The 23,647-nt window shown below is 41.9% G+C and overlaps 1 protein-coding gene across 7 annotated transcripts in view; it reads right to left on the bottom strand.

Annotated features, from left to right (window-relative positions):
* The window catches only part of lmf2b (lipase maturation factor 2b), a 65,393-nt gene that overhangs the window by 15,254 nt on the left and 26,492 nt on the right, over nucleotides 1-23,647 (bottom strand). For all 7 annotated transcript variants that reach the window (XR_004575220.1, XM_013133142.3, XM_013133144.3 and 4 more), the window contains 3 exons: nucleotides 11,892-11,997; nucleotides 760-856; nucleotides 308-490 (listed from right to left, as the gene is read on the bottom strand). Coding sequence is in view for 6 of the 7 variants with exons in the window: in XM_013133142.3 (XP_012988596.1) it covers nucleotides 308-490; nucleotides 760-856; nucleotides 11,892-11,997 (386 nt within the window). In the remaining variant the exon portion in view is untranslated. The remainder of the gene's footprint in view (nucleotides 1-307; nucleotides 491-759; nucleotides 857-11,891; nucleotides 11,998-23,647) is intronic.

Here is a 23,647-nt window from a genome sequence, read left to right as displayed (position 1 = left end):
TCAGGAAAATCCATGCCCAAGATTGTGACTACTATTAATATTAATGAAATACTAATGATTCCTGGGAAGGTGTTCCGGTCCCGTCCCACCGGGAAGAGACCCCGGGGAAGACCTAGGACACGCTGGAGGGACTATGTCTCCCGGCTAGCCTGGGAACGCCTCGGTGTCCCCCCGGAAGAGCTAGAGGAAGTGTCTGGGGAGAGGGAGGTCTGGGCATCCCTGCTTAGACTGCTGCCCCCGCGACCCGGCCCCGGATAAGCGGAAGAAGATGGATGGATGGACTAATGATTGGGCCACATTCTCTTACCGTCCAGGTGTTTTTGTCCATGCTGCCCTCTAAAATTATCTCTGGCCTCCCATCCACACTGTTAATCTTGTTATCCAGTCTGTAGGCACTGACGAGTCTGTAGCGCTCCACTAGGCTGTAGGCCTTTTTCACCTCCGGTAGGATCTTACTGCTAGATATCTGCATTATGGACGAGTAGGGCACCTGGAGGCAAGGACAAGAAGACTAATCCCAGCGACCATATGCAGTATACTAAAGACTAATAAACTAACCAAGTTTACAATTACTTGGCATATTAAATTTGACAGTACAATTGAGTAGATTTACAAAGACTTTAAAGGTTCACTATTATACAACATTGTTATTCAATTAGGTTTTTACTGTAGACGAATAGGAGCATAAGAGAACTGGATTTTTATTTCAAACTAATAATCAATCTGAAGCTCCCTCTGTGATTGACAAGTGTTACTCACCACACTGAGAGTGAACACAGCGACCACAGCAGAGGCAAACACAGCCCATTGGACGAGACCCCATAGTTTCCAGAGAAACCCTCGAACACACACACACCTTTGGGGAGGAAACTGCTCCGAGATCAGTTAACCTGAATGCAAAATAATGATGATTCACAGCACTGGGGCAAACACTGGTGTTGGTAAGCCAATGCATGTGTCAGAATAGCTTAGAAAATTGCCAAGTAAGCAAAATACGTCTACCTCTGGAACCTCATTGCTGCCATCCCTGCATTTCAGTTGCGAGTGATACCTTACACCTTCAATTTGCCTCAATTGCAAATTCAGAATGCCATTGAGAATTGCCACAATTGTCCATCTCACTTGTACATACATCATACTTAATACCTGCACATTTTCTGTAAATATGTGAATTTTCCACTGCACATTTAGAATTGCCATATGTAATGTATTTGCATTAAGTGCACACATTCATTCCACTTGTATATCCATATTCTTGTACTTTTTTCTGCACTCCTCTATTTGCACTTCTGGTTAGACGCAAACTGCATTTCATTTTACTGTACTTCAATTGACAATGACAATAAAGTTGAATCTAATCGAAATAAATGATGCCTGATCAAATCCCTGAGCCAGCAAGGTGAACAAAAAAAAGGTACTGTTGCTGAGCAAGTTAAAAAGAATGTGTTCAGTGGGGAAATAAAAGTGAAACTACATATGAAGTAAAAGTTCCATGTTGGGACGCTGTGTAAAATGTAAAGAAAAACAGAATAATGTGCAAACCACTGAAACCCTATACTCAATAGAAAATATAGTACCAAGATAACATGTCAAATGCTGAAACTGAGAAATGTTACTCTTCCTGGAAAAATATATGCCCCTTTGAATTTTATGTCAGCCACAAGTTTAAAAAAAGCTGGGACGGGGCAACAAGACTGGAAACGTTGTGTAATGCTACAAAAAGGAACCTGGTAGAACATCACAACTAATCAGGTAAATTGGCAACAGGTCAGTAACATGACTGGGTATAAAAAGAGCATCCCAGAGAGGATGAGTCTTTCCGAAGTAAAGACTGGGAGGGGTTCACCACTGTGAAAGACTGTGCAGGCAAACAGTTAAACAATTTAAGAATAACGTTACTTAATGTAAAATTGCAAAGATTTTGGGAATCTCATCAACTACAGTACATAATATCATTAAAAGATTAAGAGAATCTGGAGAAATCTCTGTACTGCACGCAAGGGACAAGGCCGAAAATTAATACTGGATGTCCGTGATCTTCAAGCCCTCAGGCAGAGCTGCATTAAAAACAGACAGACACAATTCTGTAGTGGACATCACTGCATGGGCTCAGGAACACTTCTGAAAACCATTGTCTGTGAACACAGTATGTCGCTGCATCCACAAATCCAAGTTAAAACTCTACCAGGCAAAGAAGAAACTATACACCGATCAGCCATAACATTATCACCACCTGTCTAATATTGTGTAAGTCCCCCTTTGGCCCCCAAAACAGCCCTGACCCGTTGAGGCCATGAACTGTACTAGACCTCTGAAGGAGTGCTGTGGTATCTGGCACCAAGACGTTAGCAGCAGATCCTTTAAGTCCTGTAAGTTGCGAGGTGGGGCCTCCATTGATTGTACTTGTTTGTCCACAACATCCCACAGATTCTGGATTGGATTGAGATCTGGGGAATTTGGTGGCCAAGTCAACACCTTGAACTCGTGTTTCCTCAAACCATTCCTGAACCATTTTTGGTTCAATTAATGGCAGGGCCCATTATTATGCTGAAAAAAACCAATGCCATCAGGGAATACAGTTGCCATGAAAGGGTGCACATGGTCTGCAACAATGCTTAGGTAGGTGGTACGTGTCAAAGTAACATCCACATGAATGGCAGGACCCAAGGTTTCGCAGCAGAACATATCCCAAAGCATCACACAGCCTCTACCGGCTTGCCTCCTTCCCATAGTGCATCCTGGTACCATGTGTTCTCCAGGTAAGAAACCCACGCACCTGGCCATCCATGTGATGTAAAAGGAAACGTGATTCATCAAACCAGGACCGTGGACCACTTTTGAACCGGAACACCCAACAATGGCTGCAGTTTTGGAGATGCTCTGACCCAGTCGTCTAGCAAGGCAAGGCAAGGCAAGGCAATTTTATTTATATAGCACATTTCATACACAATGGTCATTCAAAGTGCTTTACATAAATATCCATTTGACAGAGGAACTGTTACAGAAATAAGAAATAATAAAAACCATTAAGAATATAAAATCAAATACAGAACAGTGAAGAAATAAGAAAAATTAAAATCGTTAAGAATATAATGTCAAATACAGTTTAGAATAAAAAATATAATAAAATAAAGGACAGTGAAAACAGTCGGACGGACAGTGGCACAGTGCTCATTCATTAAATGCAAAGTAAAATAGATGTGTTTTGAGTCTGGATTTGAATGTGACTACTGTAGGAGCACATCTGATCTCTTCTGGAAGCTGGTTCCAGCTGCGACTGGCATAATAGCTAAAAGCAGACTCTCCTTGCTTAGAGTGAACCCTTGGTATTTCTAGCTGATGTGATCCTAATGATCTGAGTGTTCGTTTGGGTTTATATTCATTGAGCATATCTGCAATGTATTGAGGTCCTAGGCCTTTGAACGATTTATATACCAGTAGTAATACTTTAAAATCGATCCTATATGTAACTGGCAGCCAGTGTAAAGACCTGAGGACTGGTGTGATATGATCATATTTTCTGGTTCTGCTGAGAATCCTGGCCGCGGCGTTCTGTACGAGCTGCAACTGTCTTATGGTCTTTTTGGGAAGGCCAGTGAGGAGTCCATTACAATAATCCACCCTGCTGGTGATGAAAGCATGCACTAGTTTTTCTAAGTCTTGACTAGAAACAAAGCATCTAATTCTTGCAATATTTTTCAGATGATAGTATGCTGATTTAGTTATTGCTTTGACATGACTACTGAAGTTAAGGTCTGACTCTAGAGACACACCGAGATTCCTGACTTGATTTTTAGTTGTTTGACCTTTAGAGTGAAGGTACGCGTTCACCTTGAGAACTTCATCTTTATTTCCAAACGCAATAACTTCAGTTTTATCTTTGTTTAACTGAAGAAAGTTTTGGCACAACCAACTATTTATTTCATCAATGCATTGGAGCAGGGAGTCAATTGGGCTGTAATCGTTTGGTGATAGGGCTAAGTAGATCTGTGTGTCATCTGCATAGCTGTGATAAGAGATTTGGTTCTTTCTCATTATTTGGCTCATTGGGAGCATGTACAGGTTGAATAGGAGTGGCGCAAGAATTGAGCCTTGAGGAACTCCGCATGTCATGGACGTCCACTCAGACCTATGGTCTCCTATACTCACATAATACCCTCTTGCTTCTAAGTATGACCTGAACCATTTTAGGACTATCCCAGAGAGCCCCACCCAGTTTTCCAGCCTGTCTAGAAGTATGTTGTGATCGACAGTGTCAAATGCAGCACTGAGATCAAGTAGTATCAGCACTGATAATTTGCCTGAGTCAGTATTTAAGCGAATATCGTTTATTATCTTAATGAGCGCTGTCTCTGTGCTGTGATGCGGTCGGAAACCGGATTGAAAATTGTCAAAGTATCCGTTTGAGCTTAAGAATTTGTTCAGCTGATTGAAGACAACTTTTTCAATGATCTATCTTGCCTATGAAAGGAAGATTTGAGATCGGTCTATAGTTGTTTAATATGGTCTTATCCAGATTGCTCTTTTTCAGGAGGGGTTTGACAACACCAGTTTTCAGGGAGTTTGGGAAACTTCCAGAGAGAAGTGAGGCATTTACCACTTTTATGAGATCTACTTCTAAACAGTTTAACACACTTTTGAAAAAAGATGTGGGAAGTGCGTCAAGGGCACATGTTGATGTTTTAAGGTGTTGAACAGTTTCTTCCAAAACTTTGCAATCAATTTCTTCGAAATCAGACATAGTAACCACTTTCTCAGGTTGTGGTTGGATCTGTCTGACCCCAGCACTACTCGAGGATGTGCTGATCACCTTTCTGATATTATTGATTTTCTCAGAGAAAAAGAATGCAAACTCACTGCACTTGCTGTCTGAGAGCATTTCACTGGGAATCTGGCTTGGGGGATTTGTTAGTCTATCGACAGTAGCGAAAAGAATGCGAGTATTATTTAGATTTCTGTTTATAATATTTGAGAAAAAAATCTGTCTAGCTTTGCCTAATTCCATGTTGAAAGCATGGATGGTGTCTTTGTAGATGTTGTAATGGACTACAAGTTTTGTCTTTCGCCACATGCGCTCTGCTTTTCTGCATTGTCTTTTCATATTTTGCACTGCTGTCGAGTTTCTCCAAGGTGCTTTTTGTCTACCATTCTTCCTGACTTTCACAGGAGCAATATCATCAATTACACTTTTAACCTTTGAGTTAAAAGAATCAAGGAGAAAATCAACAGAGTCAGCAGATATGCTTGGTGTTAAAGATATGGCCTTCATAAATAGTATACTAGTGTTCTCATTTAAGCATCTCTTCTTGACAGACACAGATCTAACTTCGATGGCAGGAGAGATCAATATATCAAAGAAAATACAGAAATGATCAGACAGTGCTACATCCTTAATAATAATTGATGAAATATTTATACCCTTGCTGATAAGTAAATCTAGAGTGTGTCCATGATAGTGTGTGGGTCCATGTACATGCTGAGTCAGATCAAAAGTTATTAAAACTGTTTTGATTTCTTTTGCCATATTGTTTTCTGCATTATCTATGTGAATGTTAAAATCTCCAGCAATAGCAAAACAGTCAAACTCTGAGGAAACTAATGATAACAGTTCTGTAAAGTCCTCAGCAAAGGCTGGAGAGTATTTAGGAGGTCGGTAAATAGTGATAAGTAAAATGCGAGGGGCACCTTTTAACACAATACCCAGATATTCAAAAGACTGGTAGTTCCCAAATGATATTTGCTTACATTGATAGACATCTTTAAAAAGAGCAGCTACTCCCCCACCTCTCCTCATTGATCTGCAGACACTCATAAAATTAAAGCCATCACAAGTTGCTCAGATCCTTACACTTCCCCATTTTCCCTGCTGCTAACACATCAACTTTAAGGACAGAATGTTTACTTGCTGCCTAATATATCCCACCCACTGACAGGTGCCATGATAATGAGATTATCAGTGTTATTCACTTCACCTGCCAGTGGTTATAATGTTATGGCTGATCGGTGTACAAAGATCCAGAAATGCTGCAGCCTTCTCCGGGCACAAGCTCATTTAAGATGGACTGAGGCAAAGAGGAAAACTGTCCTGTGGTCTGATGAATCAAAATGATAAATAATTTTTGGGAATCATGGACACCATGTCTTCCGGACTAAAGAGGAGATGGACCATTCGGCTTGTTATCAGCACTCAGATAAAAAGCCATTATATGTGATGGTATGTGGGTGCATTAGTGCACTTGCCATGACTGCCGAACAATATATACAGGTTATTGGAGCAACAAATGCTGCCATACATTTGGTGCATTATGAAACGAAAAATATGACAAAGGAGACCATGAACTGTTGAGCAGATGAAATCCTATGGCAAGCAAGAATGGGAAAACATTTAACTTTAAAAACCACAGCAATTGGTCTCCTCAATTCCCAAACGCATACAGATTCCCTATCCCAACACCCCCCCAAAACCCTAAGCTCTGAACCCTCACAGACTTAATTGACGTCACCAGATAAGTGATTGAGAGGAAGAGGCTGTAAGGGCTCAAAATGCTATGAATAGGAATGGGACAGCACTTTGCAACATTATCATGTTACCTTGACAATGCTGAAACATTTGCACACTATTTTGGGTTTGGGACTTTTCATTTAACGTTTTTTACTTTCTTTGCGGCCAAGACATTTAAGGGACCGACTGCCCGATTTATACGACTTGCAGGCTCTTGCCCTACAAAGTGGACAAGAGGTAATTGTCAATATTTATCTATACATGTCAATAATCAATGTACTATTTTTGGTCAAAACAGCATCACACACAGTTCTGGCTACATATACACATCAATAAGGTTTGTGTTTATACTTGCATGTACATTCTTACCATTTCTAACCATGTTAATGTAGTGTAATGAAAGATGTGTTTTGGAAGGTCTGTGAAGGTGCCGTGTTGTCTGGTGTCTCAACTCAGTGGGACATCCTAATCTCACATCAATGGGTCTATTTGCATCCTGAAAGGAATGGACATACACAGTAGAGGCCGACCGATTTGTCGGCCGGCCAATATTAGGCATTTTCCAAACATTCGCTATTGGCATTTATAATGGCCAATAAATGAATATTTAAAAAATAAAATAAAAACTGACCAAACACCCTTCAACCATGTTATGAGTGCTGGCGTTGCATAGTTTGTCTACCAGAGGGCACTCTACAACGTCCCTGTTGGCAACACTCGTGTTTACAACGCCACAAATCCTACAACCAACTGATCCAGTCATAGTCGGGCAGAGTGAACGAGTTATCCACGACTGAGATCATCGGTGAAGTGTTTTCATTGTAAGTGTCACGGTACGGTGAACTGCAGCGCCACTGTTCCATGCACTCTCACTTCCCATCACATATGAACACATCCCAACACATGTTGTCGTGTGTGTTGCCGTTACTTGTAAGTTCATCATACCTGTTGCCTAAGTTCGTTTTCGCTGCTTAAGTCAGCCCTTTTCTTTCATTGCGTTTTGTTTTTGCTCTGTGTTTGTTTAACTTAATTAAGGATTCAACACCGACTACCCCTGCCTGCACCTGGTTCCTCACTCCTGCAACACTGTACCCTACTGACAGTAAGTTGGCAACTGTCACGAGACATACACTGCTTCAATAACAATTAAAAGAACATCCCCACCAGTTCTCTTAACTCAAATAAGCATGACAAAATCTGTGAATACCATGTCCAGTTTTGCTGCTGTGACACGTTAGTCAAGAGTGAAACAGAATTAGCTAGTAATTTTGTTACGTGTTACAGTATATTTTACTGACTGTCGGTTTAACTCTTGACTCAAGATGTATTTCTTTAGTAGCGTGACAGTTATAGCAATGAGACGTATCATCTCTCCCCGGCCCGTTATTTTGAAAAAGTATATTTTACAATAATTTGCAGTATGATGTTATCCATTGCTAAATGATGGCTTATCATAGACTTTAGCTAACCACAAAGCTAGCTAATGCCATGGCTCTCAGTGGAAGACCGCAAACATTAATGAGCTTGGAAACCACAACAAACTTATCTGCACAAATAAAGTAATGATTACTGTATTTATAACTAGCATATCTGTAGTTACAGTCCCTGCATTGTAAAACGTAAGTTAGGCATGCAAGGAGTGAACATTTAGACAGAGAAAAAGTATCAAACATAGCTTGTGCATACAAGTTAGCTTTTCTTTTACACGTGTGTGAAATCTAATGAACAAGTGTGCATTGCAGACTGTCGTTCAGCCGCAGCATTAACAAGTCACATAAAGAATTTATAGTAGATTAAGTAGTAGATTTTAGAAGGAAGGCAGCAAATGATGATTGAAAATGGTTTGTTGTAGCTTGATGGATAGAATTAAGAGTGCAGGTAAAGGGCTAAGCAAGTTGACATTGTAATTATAAGGTAGCTTATAAGGCAATAGGGACTAACTATTACACACAAAAAAACATTAGGAGTGACCTTTATCTTGTTTGATAATAATACAAATGATGATGATAATAATATCATCATCATTGATTTTTTAGTTTTAACTATTACTTTCAATAGTAATAGTAGTAGTAATAGTTGTGGCTGTTGCCAAATGTTATTTTTATTTTGTATGTCTCACCTGCCTTGTTTACTTTATGTTTTGACAGATGGCAAGTGGTGGACGAAGTCCAGTATGGGAATATTTTACAAAAGGCCAATCAGGTACAGTCATATGCAACATCTGCACAGCCTCTGTGAGCCAGGGATCTGACAGCCTCAAATTTTTAAATGCATCCAACTTATTGGCACACTTTAAATCAAAACACAAAGACATCTACGAGAAGGCTCAAAAAGATGCACAGCCTCAAGTTCCAACCACATGAATGACACAGCCAACCCTAAAACAAGTGCTAGAGAAAACCACAAAATTTACTCTAAATGATCCAGGAACAGACAAAATTGACAAACTCCCGATGGAGATGATAGCCACTGACATCCTGCCTTTTGCAGTTGTTGAGGGTGCAGGGATTAAAAGGGTTATGGCCAAGGCAGATGGCCCATTAAAAACAGCATTTTTTCCGTACAAAGAAGATTCACCAGATTTATACAGGAGTCGTAAGCAAAATAAAGAAACTGCTGTCAGTTGAAAATGCAGGAATGCAGAGAAACTTTGCTTTTTGTACTACAACCTGCCTCTGCTGGACTGGAGTTATTGAGGACTGACTGATTCAGTACAATACCTCATATACTGTATATAGTTTATATTTTGCTGTTATTTTATCAGAACTTGTAGAACTTAACAGAATATATTTTTTCCAGTCTTGTTCAAAGTTATATTTATGAAGCTTACCAAGTATATTAATACTGGTTATTTGTTCAAAGGACTTTCATATATTTTATTTATCAGAACTTTAATATATTTTGATGTTCCTCTGTTCCTCAGTTTAAAAACAAACAAGTTTATTTTTAAACTGCCTTATATTATTTTAGTGAGGACTCATAAATAACTACAAATAACTAATGTTAGGGAAATCTGTTTGTTTTGTTTCAAGATTTTAAAAAATATACAGTGGGGAGAACAAGTATATGACACATTGCCGATTTTGCAGGTTTTCCTACTTACAAAGCATGTAGAGGTCTGTAATTTTTATCATAAGTACACTTCAACTGTGAGAGACGGAATCTAAAACTAGAATCCAGAAAATCACATTGTATTATTTTTAAATAATCAATTAGCATTTTATTGCATGACATAAGTATTTGATCACATACCAACCAGTAAGAATTCCACCTCTCACAGACCTTTTAGTTTTTCTTTAAGAAGCCCTCCTGTTTTCCACTCATTACCTGTATTAACTGCACCTGTTTAAACTCGTTACCTGTATAAAAGACACCTGTCCACGCAATCAAACAGACTCCAACCTCTCCATAATGGCCAAGACCAGAGAGCTGTGTAAGGACATCAGGGATAAAATTGTAGACCTGCACAAGGCTGGGATGGGCTACAGGACAATAGGCAAGCAGCTTGGTGAGAAGGCAACAACTGTTGGCGCAATTATTAGAAAATTCAAGATGACTGTCAATCTCCCTTGGTCTGGAGCTCCTTGCAAGATCTCACCTCATAGGGCATCAATGATCATGAGGAAGGTGAGGGATCAGCCCAGAACTACACGGCAGGACCTGGTCAATGACCTGAAGAGAGCTGGGACCACAGTCTCAAAGAAAACCAATAGTAACACACTACGCCGTCATGGATTAAAATCCTGCAGCGCACACAAGGTCCCCATGCTCAAGCCAATGACCATCTGGATGATCCAGAGGAGAAATGGGAGAAGGTCATGTGGTCTGATGAGACAAAAAATTATCTTTTTGGTCTAAACTCCACTTGCCATGTTTGGAGGAAGAAGGATGAGTACATCCCCAAGAACACCATCCCAACCGTGAAGCATGGAGGTGGAAACATCATTCTTTGGGGATGCTTTTCTGCAAAGGGGACAGGACGACTGCACCGTATTGAGGGGAGGATGGATGGGGCCATGTATGTCTGTATTGCCAAGCGACAGCCCTGAAACCTGAAGGATCTGGAGAAGGTCTATATGGAGGAGTAGGCCAAAATCCCTGCTGCAGGGTGTGCAAACCTAGTCAAGAACTACAGGAAACGTATGATCTCTAATTGCAAACAAAGGTTTCTGTACCAAATATTAACTTCTGCTTTTCTGATGTATCAAATACTTATGTCATGCAATAAAATGCAAATTAATTACTTAAAAGTCATACAATGTGATTTTCTGGATTTTTGTTTTAGATTCCGTCACTCACAGTTGAAGAGTAACTATGATAAAATTACAGACTTCTACATGCTTTGTAACCTGCAAAATTGGCAGTGAATCAAATACTTGTTCTCCCCACTGTATATATCGGCCAATATATCAGATTTTAAAATCACCAAATATTTGTATCGATATCGGCCTTAAAAATCCTTTATCGGAAATGTTTGGCTTGTGACGAAAGATTAGCTACCTTTTCTAAGATCTTGGTCATTGAGGTTTGTGTATGTTTACAACCAATATGGAGTCAGATTATTAGAAATTAAATTATAACGCAGGTCATAGATTCTCTCTGCACTAATTCTTCCTACCTGTCCACTCCGTAGCATTCGAAGGGGTTTACCTTATTCCCCCATCAGGGTTGGTTGCTTCTTCCCTCTTGTTTGTTTATTGTGTTTCTGCTTTCTTCTCGGGTTTGCTGGGATTTCATTCTCACTTCCAGGCTTTCCCTGGTAACCCCAGTGTTTCACCTCAGAACGCTATAAACTGTGGGCAATTCCCTCAGGCAAAGACTGCAGAAATGCAGACTTATGAAAAGGGTGCATAAAGTGCTCAAAATGTCTGCGAGAGAGCCCTTGCACACTTGGGGATTTGACAGTGGGACAGCCCTAAGCCTTCACAGACTCAGCGAGAACGCACTTCAAAGTCTGTGAGTGTGTACTTCGAGACTGGGCCAGAGTATTGTTAAAAGAAGTGTTGATGCTACACAGTGGTAAACAAGCCCCTGTCTCAAATCTGTCTCAAACGTGTGGCTGGCATCAAATACAATAAAAAATTGGCATTTACTTTTCCAAAAACAATGCAGTTTCTCGGTTTCAACATTTGATGTTGTCTTTGTGCTATTTTCAATGACATATAGGGTTAAATTATTTGCATTTTACGCAGCGTCCCAACTTTTGTAATAGGTTGTAGGCCAGTTGTCTAATTTTGTTGTTTAGTCTCTGTGGTAAGAAAAAACAACGGTCCCTATTCGCCACTCCACAGTCAACACAAATGGAGAAAATATTTTAATGCTGGGTTTGCCTCTATGCAGACTTACATGTAAATTCTTTCAGCTTCTGTCCATTGGTTTTGGTACTCACCCAAGCATTGCTGCAACCACCTCCCAGGTGAGAGAGAGAATTCCTACCCAGACAGTGGGCACTGTCACCAGCTTCATCCAATTTTCAAACTGCTGCTGAGTGAAGGCTGCAAAATAGTTAAAATAAAACATTAAACAAATCCTTAAAAGGGCCAGTAAACAATTTTAGAATCTTTAGAAATCTTTTATTTTAGTACTTTGATAATCAAAAAAATAAGTGTCTTATCACAAAAAATGCATTGCTATTTGGATTAACGTTGCTCCACACATTTCCCCCTCTCATGGTGAAGAGGAGGCAGAACATGAGGTGCAGAGCAAGTAAAGGGAATCATTCCTTTTAATGAGCTTTTCCAACAACAAATGCAACAGGCATGGTACACCACAAACTGTAGCAAACAATTATATACAAACACAGGCAAACAAGGGCAACTTAAACAGGATTCCAATTAGAGGCAGATGCCTGCAAATTCAGTTGACATCTTATCAGCATTGTCACATTTAGCAAATCAGGCAGAAAAGTCTTACACATTTCCACTAGGTAGGCATTGGATTAGCCATTGTTCGTAGTTGTTTGAGCTGTATCAAGTCTCATATCATTACCAAAAGGATAAGCCAGTCAGCAAAGGCTATTCTCAAAGCTAGTTCAGTAACCCAGTGAGCAATCGATGGGGGCCACCAACTTTTGCCGCTTATCTCCTGATCTCAATTTGCACAAGCTAATTTGCAACTCAGGTGGCTTTCCACTGCCGAAGTGTGCGTGCACTGATTTGCTGTATCTGCTTGTGCTGCAATTTTCTTCCAGTAGAGATGCTATTGTGCCCCTTTTATTTTTGTACTGATTATTTGTATTATTTTAATATTGTTAAACTTAGTCTACAGAATTTTGGTCAACATTGGAAGTTTATAAATAAAAGACTGATTTTTTTTACCACTGGTGGTAATACTTTTAAGATGAGGGCTCATCTGGCACGCGATCCCCAGAGAATAATTTAAAACGAGAAAAATCAGTGATCTCTGCACTACATTTTTGAACTCTCCCAACAAACTGGAGAATGCAGAGATAATAGCCAAGTTGATAAACTTATTTCATCTTGAAAGATCTGCACATTTACAATTTTGTTGAAAATTACCACTTTTGCTACATGGTGCTAACAATGGAGTCCAGGCACACCCTGGTATCACCTATTCAAAAGGTGATTGTTAGGTAAAGGACCACACATGACAGGAATTGGATACAGAGGAGCCAGACGAATAACCCAATTTGGCTTTCCAGTGATTTGACAAATGTGACAATTAGAGGAAAACACCATAACATTGTTTTTTAAACAAATGTCTTAGGACATGGTCATACGTCTTAGTGATGCCCAGATGCCCCGAAAACTAGGGTTGGGTACCAAACTCTGTACTTTTAAGGTCGAATTAGGTCGGTACTATCAAGTAAGGTAAGGTGACCAGAAGTCTGAAATGAAAACCGGGGGACATTTCCATTTTGGCTATCAATATATCATTAGGCATAACAAAAATAATTGTTTGGTTACGGTTTCCGACTGACCCTGTCAATTTATGTGCGACCCAAATTTATTTTATGAGCTTGGGGAATAAATAATACTAATCTACACGTTCGTTCACAAAGACATTGTCGTCACTTACAAAGGCACTGATAACTTTTGTTTTGTTCTGTATAGTCGCCAGTAGGTGGCGAGAACGCAATATGCACAGTAAATATGTAATGTGTAGAAGGACAGTAGGTAAGAGTTATTCTTTCTTTTACAATGATGGACATGTGTAATGTGTCGATTATTTGCCCATGCAACACTAGCGTGTCAACCAAAATTGTGAGATTGGGTTTAAAATCATTTGAAAAGTGCTTCAAGAAGTCAAACAGTGCTCTTGTACATTCGTATCAGTCAAAATCAGTTGGCTAGAAAAAAAACATTTAGAGCGACACACAAGGTGAGATATCATCATGGTCATGGATAAAGAGAACTGCAGTGATTTATTTTAGACAAAGAACATTTACATTTTACATTATGGGTGGGAAAAGCCAGCGGGGGCTTCCCACATGCGCGATTCATTTTCAGTCTGGACGTGGAGGAGTTAACATCTCGGACTGGGCCGCCTGTGAGTGCTTTCAGATGTGGGAGGGGCCCATGGCAGCACCCGCTGCTCGTTGAGAAGAGTAAGAACAAGTCTCCAATAACACCACAAAAAGTCGCTAGATTTGTCGCTAGTCGCTTTAAAAAAAAAAAGTCGCTAAGGTGGTCTGAAAATTTGCTAAATCTAGCGACAAAGTCGCTAAGTTGGCAAAACTGCCCCCACTCAGCAGCTTGGTTAGCTTGTCGGTGGCGTCATGTCTTTATTTCAGTTCAGGTATTTAGCACTGAAGTGTGCCCCAGAGCCAGAATCTCTGCCCACCACGGCTCAAAGTACCCCGACTCCGTCCGCATTCGATACGCTGTTTCGTGCACAGCAACTTAATACATTTTGGTCTGTTGTACAGAACAAAAAAGATGACCTGAAAAACGACATTCTGGATAGCCTGCGGACCCGGGGAGTGGGCTTTTCTCTTCCAGAGAGCGCAAACCAAGGCTCATTTTTACTGAAGGTAAGTGAACTATAATATTTGTTCACTTAAAAGGGTTGTAGTACTCAAGTCCGGTCTGGAACTCAAGACGGTTGTTCTATGGACTTGGACTTGTCTCGGTCTCTGCCCCTGGTCTTGCCAAATATGGCTTTTGGTCTCGATGTTAATAATAATTTTAGAGGAAAAGTGAAACACAGCTTGAACGGGACATTGTTCTTCTTTTCACAAGTTTAAACAGTTAGCTAAACGCTACGCTGACATTTGTTAACATTAGCGCAACACTGTTAGCCTAAATATTACGACTGCCTTCGGAGTTTCCTATATCTGCGTCCACGTTGTCAACATAAGACCTGTGGCGTTAGTGCTCCTTTTGTACCATAATTTTATTGAATGAAATATTAAGCTGCCTACGAGATGGGTGGGTTTTTGTTACGTTACACACAAAACTAACTGGCTATTGTAAGCCTGTACGGACATTAGCTAGTGTAGGAGCCTAATTTGCTTATGTTCAGTGACAATTATTGAATATTAGGTGTAGCATTTCAGTATTTGAATATTTGTGTTTGATTGTAAACTTTCTTTATTTGTGTGTACTATTTAGATACATAATTCTCTATATTTACATTGAAATATGTTATATGTTAAAATTGTGCACTGGCCCTTTAAGAATTGCTACTGTAAGAGATGGGATTGTTCATCCTTTAGGAAATAGAGTGGAGTTGCACAGTTTTCTTTATCGCATCCGTGATATTAAGGATTTAAGATTATATTTGTTTATTTTCCTTTACTTGTTTTATTTAATAACGAGTCTGGATTAAAGGAAGATTTTACTTGAAGAAAACAGTGTTTGTGAATTGTTTTCTATTGGACACGGAGCGGATTTATTTAAAGGCTTGAGATGCGCACTCTCAGCTAGCTAACGTTGCCGAGCCAGCTAGCATCTTCAGCAGTAGAGTTTTGGCGAGCTAACCATGACAGTATTGTCGCCCACAATCAACCTCTGCTGCTAAAAGCAGTCAACCTGCAGTGATGTCTGAAATAGAGACACATTTCCCAGAGACCTTGGCCGTTATTTTAAGGTATAAACAAACCATAAGGGTGACACTCTAATACTGGTCTTTTCTACTAGAGGGCTGCATTGGGATTGGGTCCCGCGGGACCCAACACAAATCTCGCGGGAGCGGGCGGTTTGAACTTTGCTGCGGGCGGTTTGAACTTTGCTGCGGGCCGGAATGGGCGGCAAAAAAAAAAAACACTGCGGGATCGGAAATTGTGATTGGTTGCATAGTGACATGATGGAGATGTCAATAAATGATGTGGAAAAGAACCTCAAACAAGGTATTTACAACACAAAACCTATGCAACGCAAGTCTGACATATGGAGAAGTTTCTCAATTGTTTGTGATAAAGATGGAAAGGAACTGAACTTCGTTTATTGTGACAAATGTGCAAAAATACTAATCTACAATGGGCACAAATCCGGCACGTCTGGGTTGAAGCGACACACCTGCTCTGTTCTACCCGGTCAAAGTAAGCTGGTTTTCAAGGATAAACAACATCTCCCTACACATATTAAACAAGAAACTACAGAGAAATTGTGCTGTCTAGACATAAGGCCATATGACTTTGTTTCCGGGAAAGACTTTGTTGATATATCGCAACACTTCGTTGACGTCGCCGCTAAATATGGCAAATTTGATGTAAAAGATGTTTTACCTCATCCAACCACTGTATCCATGTCGAGGGGCAAGCCCAAGTACTGCAGGCGTCAGTGGCAGTGGAGATAAAGCCTATCATTGAAACATATGGATGTGCCATCACAACAGATACATTGACGGAGGATTACCATAAAACTTCATTCATATCCGGCACCATCCATTATACAAACAACAACTTCGACCTCGTTTCCAGGGTGTTATTCGCGGCTCCCTTTGAGAGTGGTGTATTAAAAACATCAGGAGATATTCAGGAGAATATCAGGAGCCTGCTGTTCCAGAAACTCAGTGAATTTGAAATAGATGCGTCACTTCTATGTGGCCGTGATGTGTTTGTCACTGACCGTGGAGCCAACATAGTCACTGCCCTGCGTGGACACACCAGGCTGAACTGCAACGCGCACATCCTGAACTTCACCCTATCAAGTGCATTTTCACCAGATGTGTTGGCAAAAAGTACCGAGCTGTCTGAACTGTTGACCAGTGCAAAAAAACTGGTGAAATATTCAGGTCTGCAAAACAGCTTGAAGAAATCCCTCAAGCAATCCATCGCGACAAGATGGAATTCAAATTATGAAATGCTGGATTCCATACTGCAACAGCATGAGGAGATCTCCACAATACTGCTTAGAAATAACCAGTGTGAAAGAATTGGGCAGATCAATGCAAATACTTTAAAAACAGTAGTTGCGTTCCTTAAGTTATTCAAGGAAGCTACTAATGACTTGGAGTCCGACAACTCCACTCCCAGCGCATCACTTCCACTGCCGTGGTCCGTGAAACTCATTGAAAACTGCCAAGGAGCAATGATCAAGCCCTTGCTCTCTGGAGTCGCCAATGCGTGTGCCTCGCGTCTGGAAGAACTGATGGGCACCAGTGACACATCTGCATTACCTCTCCACATGATGTACAAGATTGCAACTCTCCTGACTCCTAAAATGCGAATGCTACAGATGCTGCCCCCAGATCATCATCATCTTCCACTTATCCGGGGCCGGGTCGCGGGGGCAGCAGCTCCTCCCGGGTGACCGAGCTTTTCACCCTAAGGGATCGCCCAGCCACCCTGCGGAGAAAGCTCATTTCGGCTGCCTGTATCCGGGATCTTGTCCTTTCGGTCATGACCCAAAGCTCATGACCATAGGTGAGAGTAGGAACGTAGATTGACCGGTAAATCGAGAGCTTTGCCTTGCGGCTCAGCTCTTTCTTCACCACGACAGACCGATACATCGACCGCATTACTGCAGAAGCTGCACCGATCTGTCTGTCAATCTCCCGTTCCATCCTTCCCTCACTCGTGAACAGGACCCCTAGATACTTAAACTCCTCCACTTGAGGCAGGCACTCTCCACCAACCTGAAGTGGGCAAGCCACCCTTTTCCGACTGAGGACCATGGCCTCGGATTTGGAGGTACTGATTCTCTTCCCCACCGCTTCACCCTCGGCTGCAAACCGTCCAAGAGCATGCTGAAGGTCCTGGCTTGAAGGGGCCAACATGACAACATCATCCGCAAAGAGCAGAGACGAAATCGTGTGGTCCCCAAACCTGACACGCTCCGGCCCCTGGCTGCGCCTAGAAATTCTGTCCATAGAAATTACGAACAGAACCGGTGACAAAGGGCAGCCCTGCCGGAGTCCAACATGCACAGGGAACAAGTCTGACTTACTGCTGGCAATGTGGACCAAGCTCCTGCTTCGGTCGTACAGGAACCTGACCGCCCTTAGCAAAGGACCCAGTACCCCATATTCCCGAAGCACCCTCCACAGGATGCCGCGAGGGACACAGTCGAATGCCTTCTCCAAATCGACAAAACACATGTGGATTGGTTGGGCAAACTCCCATGAACCCTCCATCACCCTGTAGAGGGTATAGAGCTGGTCCAGTGTTCCACGGCCCGGACGAAAACCACACTGTTCCTCCTGAATCCGAGGTTCTACTATCGGCCGTATTCTCCTCTCCAGAACCCTGGCATAGACTTTCCCGGGGAGGCTGAGTAGTGTGATCCCCCTATAGTTGGAACACACCCTCCGGTCCCCCTTCGTAAAAAGAGGGACCACCACCTCGGTCTGCCATCCCAGAGGCACTGTCCCTGACCGCCACCCAATTTTGCACAGGCGTGTCAACCAAGACAGCTCCACAACATCCAGAGACTTGAGGTACTCAGGGCAGATCTCATCTGTTATTCATTTATATTTTTTTTTAGTTTTTCATAGTCTCCGTTTCTATTTTTTTGACTGCATTTCACTTATTCTGTTGTAATTGCATTGCATTGTGTTTTCTGTGTTTGTTAGCCTACCTTTAACCACTTCGTCTTTTTCATTTGGGGGCAGCATCACCACCCACAGGAGGGACCATAAGGGGCCGGTGCGGAGAGGATCGGGCGGCAGTCAAAGGCAGGGGCCTAGACAACCCAATCCCTGGACACGGAAACTAGCTCTAGGGACGTGGAATGTCACCTCGCTGGCGGGGAAGGAGCCTGAGATCGTGCGTGAGGTTGAGAGGTTCCGACTAGAGATAGTCGGGATCACCTCTACGCACGGCTTGGGCTCTGGACCCACACTCCTTGAGAGAGGATGGACTCTTCACCACTCTGGAGTTGCCCATGGTGAGAGGCGGCGGGCTGGTGTGGGTTTGCTTATAGCTCCCCAGCTCTGCCGCCATGTGTTGGAGTTTACCCCGGTGAACGAGATGGTCGTTTCCCTGCGCCTACGGGTCAGGGATAGGTCTCTCACTGTTGTTTGTGCCAACGGGCCGAACGGCAGTGCAGAGTACCCGACCTTCTTGGAGTCTCTGGGAGGGGTGCTTGAAAGTGCTCCGACTGGGGACTCTATCGTTCTACTGGGGGACTTCAACGCCCACGTGGGCAACGACAGTGACACCTGGAGGGGCATGATTGGGAGGAACGGCCCCCCTGATCTGAACCCGAGCGGTGTTCAGTTATTGGACTTCTGTGCTAGTCACAGTTTGTCCATAACGAACACCATGTTCAAGCATAAGGGTGTCCATCAGTGCACGTGGCACCAGGACACCCTAGGCCGCAGGTCGATGATCGACTTTGTTGTCGTCTCATCTGACCTGCGGTCGTATGTCTTGGACACTCGGGTGAAGAGAGGGGCGGAGCTGTCAACTGATCACCACCTGGTGGTGAGTTGGATCCGATGGCGGGGGAGGAAGCTGGACAGACTCGGCAGGCCCAAGCGTATTGTAAGGGTCTGCTGGGAACGTCTGGCCGAGTCTCCTGTCAGAGAGATTTTTAACTCCCACCTCCGGCAGAGCTTCGACTGGATCCCGAGGGAGGCTGGAGATATTGAGTCCGAGTGGACCATGTTCTCCACCGCCATTGTCGAAGCGGCCGCTCAGAGCTGTGGCCGTAAGGTCTCCGGTGCCAGTCGAGGCGGCAATCCCCGAACCCGGTGGTGGACACCGGAAGTAAGGGATGCTGTCAAGCTGAAGAAGGAGTCCTATCAGGCCTGGTTGGCTTGTGGGACTCCTGAGGCAGCTGACGGGTACCGACAGGCCAAACGGACTGCAGCCCGGGTGGTTGAGGAGGCACAAACTCGGCCCTGGGAGGAGTTCGGTGAGGCCATGGAGAAGGACTATCGGCTGGCCTCGAAGAGATTCTGGCAAACTTTCCGGCGCCTCAGGAGAGGGAAACAGTGCCCTACCAACGCTGTTTACAGTAGAGGTGGGCAGCTGTTGACCTCAACTGGGGATGTCGTCGGGCGGTGGAAGGAGTACTTCGAGGATCTCCTCAATCCCGCCGTCACGTCTTCCATTGAGGAAGCAGGGGAGCCTGTGTCCACCGGTGTCCGAGGTCGACACTCAATAACGCCCTCAACCAGCTGTTAGAAATCGGCCGTTTCGTATAGTGGTTGTAATAATTAGCATACCCGTTTGTCAAGGGAGAGAGAAAGTATATTATTTATTGCAGCATTAGAAAGTCTTGTTCATGAGGTTACGGACCTGGTCTTCCTTACACAACCTCAATCTCATCTCAGTCACTCTCTTCTCACTGTAATGTTGATTACCAGCTAGCCTATACATTAAGGGCGTTTCTAACTTTTTAGAAGTCAACCCCCATGCCATATGGCCATCGTAAACATTCCTGTCATTAGAGCGCTACCTACTGAGAGATAATCTAAACAGAGAGGTTTCTGTTGTTCTCATTATCTAGGCACATTCACTTCCAATGAAACGTACATTCATATTGTAATTGTTAATGCTCAGATTCTACAGTCCCCCCTATCAAACATTTAAAGAAAAACATTACATGTTTGATAAAACATTACAATTCAATTCCTAATGAAAAGAAAAGGCCCATACGCATATGTTACAAATGACTAAAATGAAAGAACAAAATGAGTATCTGACCAATCAGGTCCTATTGTTCCTCAAATGAAAATGAATGTAAACAAGACAATTGACACACCACACTCCGACACATAACTCAATGTATGACAGTCATCAATCCTGTCCCCACCTCAGATTATAAAGGTCAAGAAACATTGACATCAACAGGTTATTATCAGTGTTAACGGTGTTCAGCAGAAAACCAGACTCAACATGACATCATGATTAAAACATTTCCCCCAAAGTCCATTGAACAATCAAAACCCCCCTTGTCCGTATCATGATCCATGCGACAAAATCATACAAAAGACTTATGCATATCCTGTTGTACCTGTGACAGATTTCAACCTTTAAAATAGGGAAAACATCTACCTTTGTCAGGGACCATCTATAATAGGGAACAATTCACTGTCCAAACAAACCCTGATAGCCATCTTAATGTAGATAATTAAGCATCATCACAAATACGCCGAAGTCCAATATTGGGATTGTCATCGTATAGAGTTTCCCACCTGTCTTGCGAGAAACAAACCTTCATACATATGAAATCACCATATCAGTTTATTTAGGAAAATCTTAGGTTGTAAGGAAAGAAGTTAGTTTCCAATCAAGTGTCCTTCAGTTCTTGTCTTCAGTTTTCTTTGTCTTGCATCAGTGATGAAAGTTCCAAAATCAGTTATTGCAGTCAGTGCGATGTGGACCCAGCAATTTGCCTGGTTGTCCTAACAAGTCAGTGTAGGTGTATAATGGATAAGTGAGTTTCCAACACTTCACTTAATCAAGATTAACACCACAACAGTGTCTTCCACTGTGTTGGGACCCTGTGACCTTTCCAGTCAACTGGCCCGTGGTACTCTGACCTGTAGTATTTGGAGTCCTTCAGGACTCAGGTGGATTCTCCTCATCTCGCGGTCAACGATACATCTATAAATGGAGTGTGAAGCCAAGTGATCTGACCCTGGCATCGTTCTGTCATGTGAGTGGTCAGGAAAATTCGAAACAGATTCAACCAATGTGGTTGTAGAGGTCCTTTTTGAACATGTTGCTGGTACTCACACTCAGTTGTCTGTGTCCAGTCAGTGACGTGATGTATCATCAGAAAAGGGGTTGTGATGTCCTGATCTGTTGAAAGTATAACTGCAAAACAACGATTATTGTGGTTCAACAGTCCATCGGACTTTCATCCACTGGGTATGGTTCCGTCAACTCCCAACAATGAAGACAATAGATCAGTCCTGAAACTTGTGGATCTCAGAAGTTCCATCTTCAAAGTGAAGCATACACCCTATTCAGACAAGTTTCCATAAGTCTATGTCAAAGTTCCTTTTCCATCCAGAACTGGTTTGACTTCTTGTGCTATATTAATGCCTGATAGCAGCTAGCAGTGGAATAAAATTGTCAGACTTGACTTTGCTTAGCCAAATCCGAAATGGTTAGATATATACTATTCAACCATTAAAATGTTAGACCTTACATCAAATAAAACAGTTTCCAAATAAACCAATTAAAAACATCCTGTAAATGGAAAATGTAAAACATAACAGATGCCAATGCTCCGTTATAACTATGCAAACAGGAAAAACTAATTTTTTCACAAAACTCCTTATAAATACCAATTTGATTTGCCTTGAGCCCTAAGCTCAACTCTTTCCAATCATAATCAATTATCATATCATTCATCCCCCCTGCCTTCACTTCATTAAGTCAATGGAAAATGACACCATGAGTGAATGCAGAACAATGACAAATAAGGCTACAGGAGGCGCCATCCTGAACCCACACTGGCCATCTTTTCAGGACAGACATGAAAAATAGAGAATTGGTAGTAGGGATGGATCTATAATCCATTCGATAAGGAGTTGCATCCTGTATATTCATCAAAACAAAGTGAACAAGTTAAAAACACGAACATTCACAAATACAAAGACTTGTGCGAAGGAATTATAAACCATATAACCCATTAACAAATTTTACCACATAGCTAAACAGCTCTCAAATTTGTCTTTGCCACAGTACCATCACACAGGTCTGTGAAATTGGCTATCATGCATTTAGAATATCCTGTAGTTTCTTGGCACATGCCTAACTAAATTGTAGGAGTCCCCCAGGGGATAAACTGTGCAACTAAATTGTAGGAGTCAAAAACTCCAGCCCATGTGCAGTGGTTTACCTGTTGCAACCACCAGGGCAATTGTATTAGCATAGCTAAAGCAAACAACTTTAGAATTTTTACAGGTAACGGCCAAACTACCTCATGAAAAACAGTGTCTTGATTAACCTCCTAAATTTTAGGGAATTTGCAAAGTTAGATTAATTTTTATTCCAAATAGTGGCGGTCAGCCAAACCCTAAATCACAACTTTAATGCTGTATCTTTGTTCTATCATCAACAATGGGGGATGACTTTAGGTCTCTACCCTCACTTCAGTTGGTTTCAAAATCATACATTTCAACATTAAAGCTAATGAGAGGAAAATATATTTAGCTTTCACTTAATGTTTGTTTATCCCAAAACTGTATATGCTTTTGTTGATAAAATTACCATAGATGAGACCAGACTGAACACTCAAATTTAACCCTTAGTAATAGGCTACTCTGATGTAATGGGAGAGGTTGTTTGGGGCCATCCTAGGGGTCTGCCCCCCTTCCTGAAGCTCTGAGCTCCACCCATTTATGGCGAGCCATTAAAGGACAAATGTTTGTTTATGGTCCTCAGACTATCCTATCAATTTAGCCGACATCCTTTGTTAACTGGAGATTTTGATTTAGTGTCCAACCCATCGAATATTTTCGCAGTTTGTAGAAATGTGCTCATCATTATCTATACAACAACTCAACATTAGGGTGGAAATTAAGAAACTCTTAAGAATGGCAATCCAGACAGAAAACAGATGTATGATGTCACTAAAATCAAGGTACAATAAGTAATCCAAAGGAAACTCAATGTAGGCCCTAAACACTGTTACATCAATTACCTATTTGTTCATTAGTCAATTTATCATTTTAGAATTTAAACTCCATTAACGAGTATCAGGTGTTGGTTTTGAAAACAAGCATTATCCCAGTTATCGTTGGTAAATACAAATAAGAGAAACTATATTATTTAACCAA

Source organism: Esox lucius, chromosome 23 (genome assembly GCF_011004845.1).
Source record: "Esox lucius isolate fEsoLuc1 chromosome 23, fEsoLuc1.pri, whole genome shotgun sequence".
NCBI classification, from domain to species: Eukaryota; Metazoa; Chordata; class Actinopteri; order Esociformes; family Esocidae; genus Esox; species Esox lucius.
The sequence above is the reverse complement of the archived record's forward strand: the minus strand, read 5'-3'. Positions and strand labels throughout refer to the sequence as shown.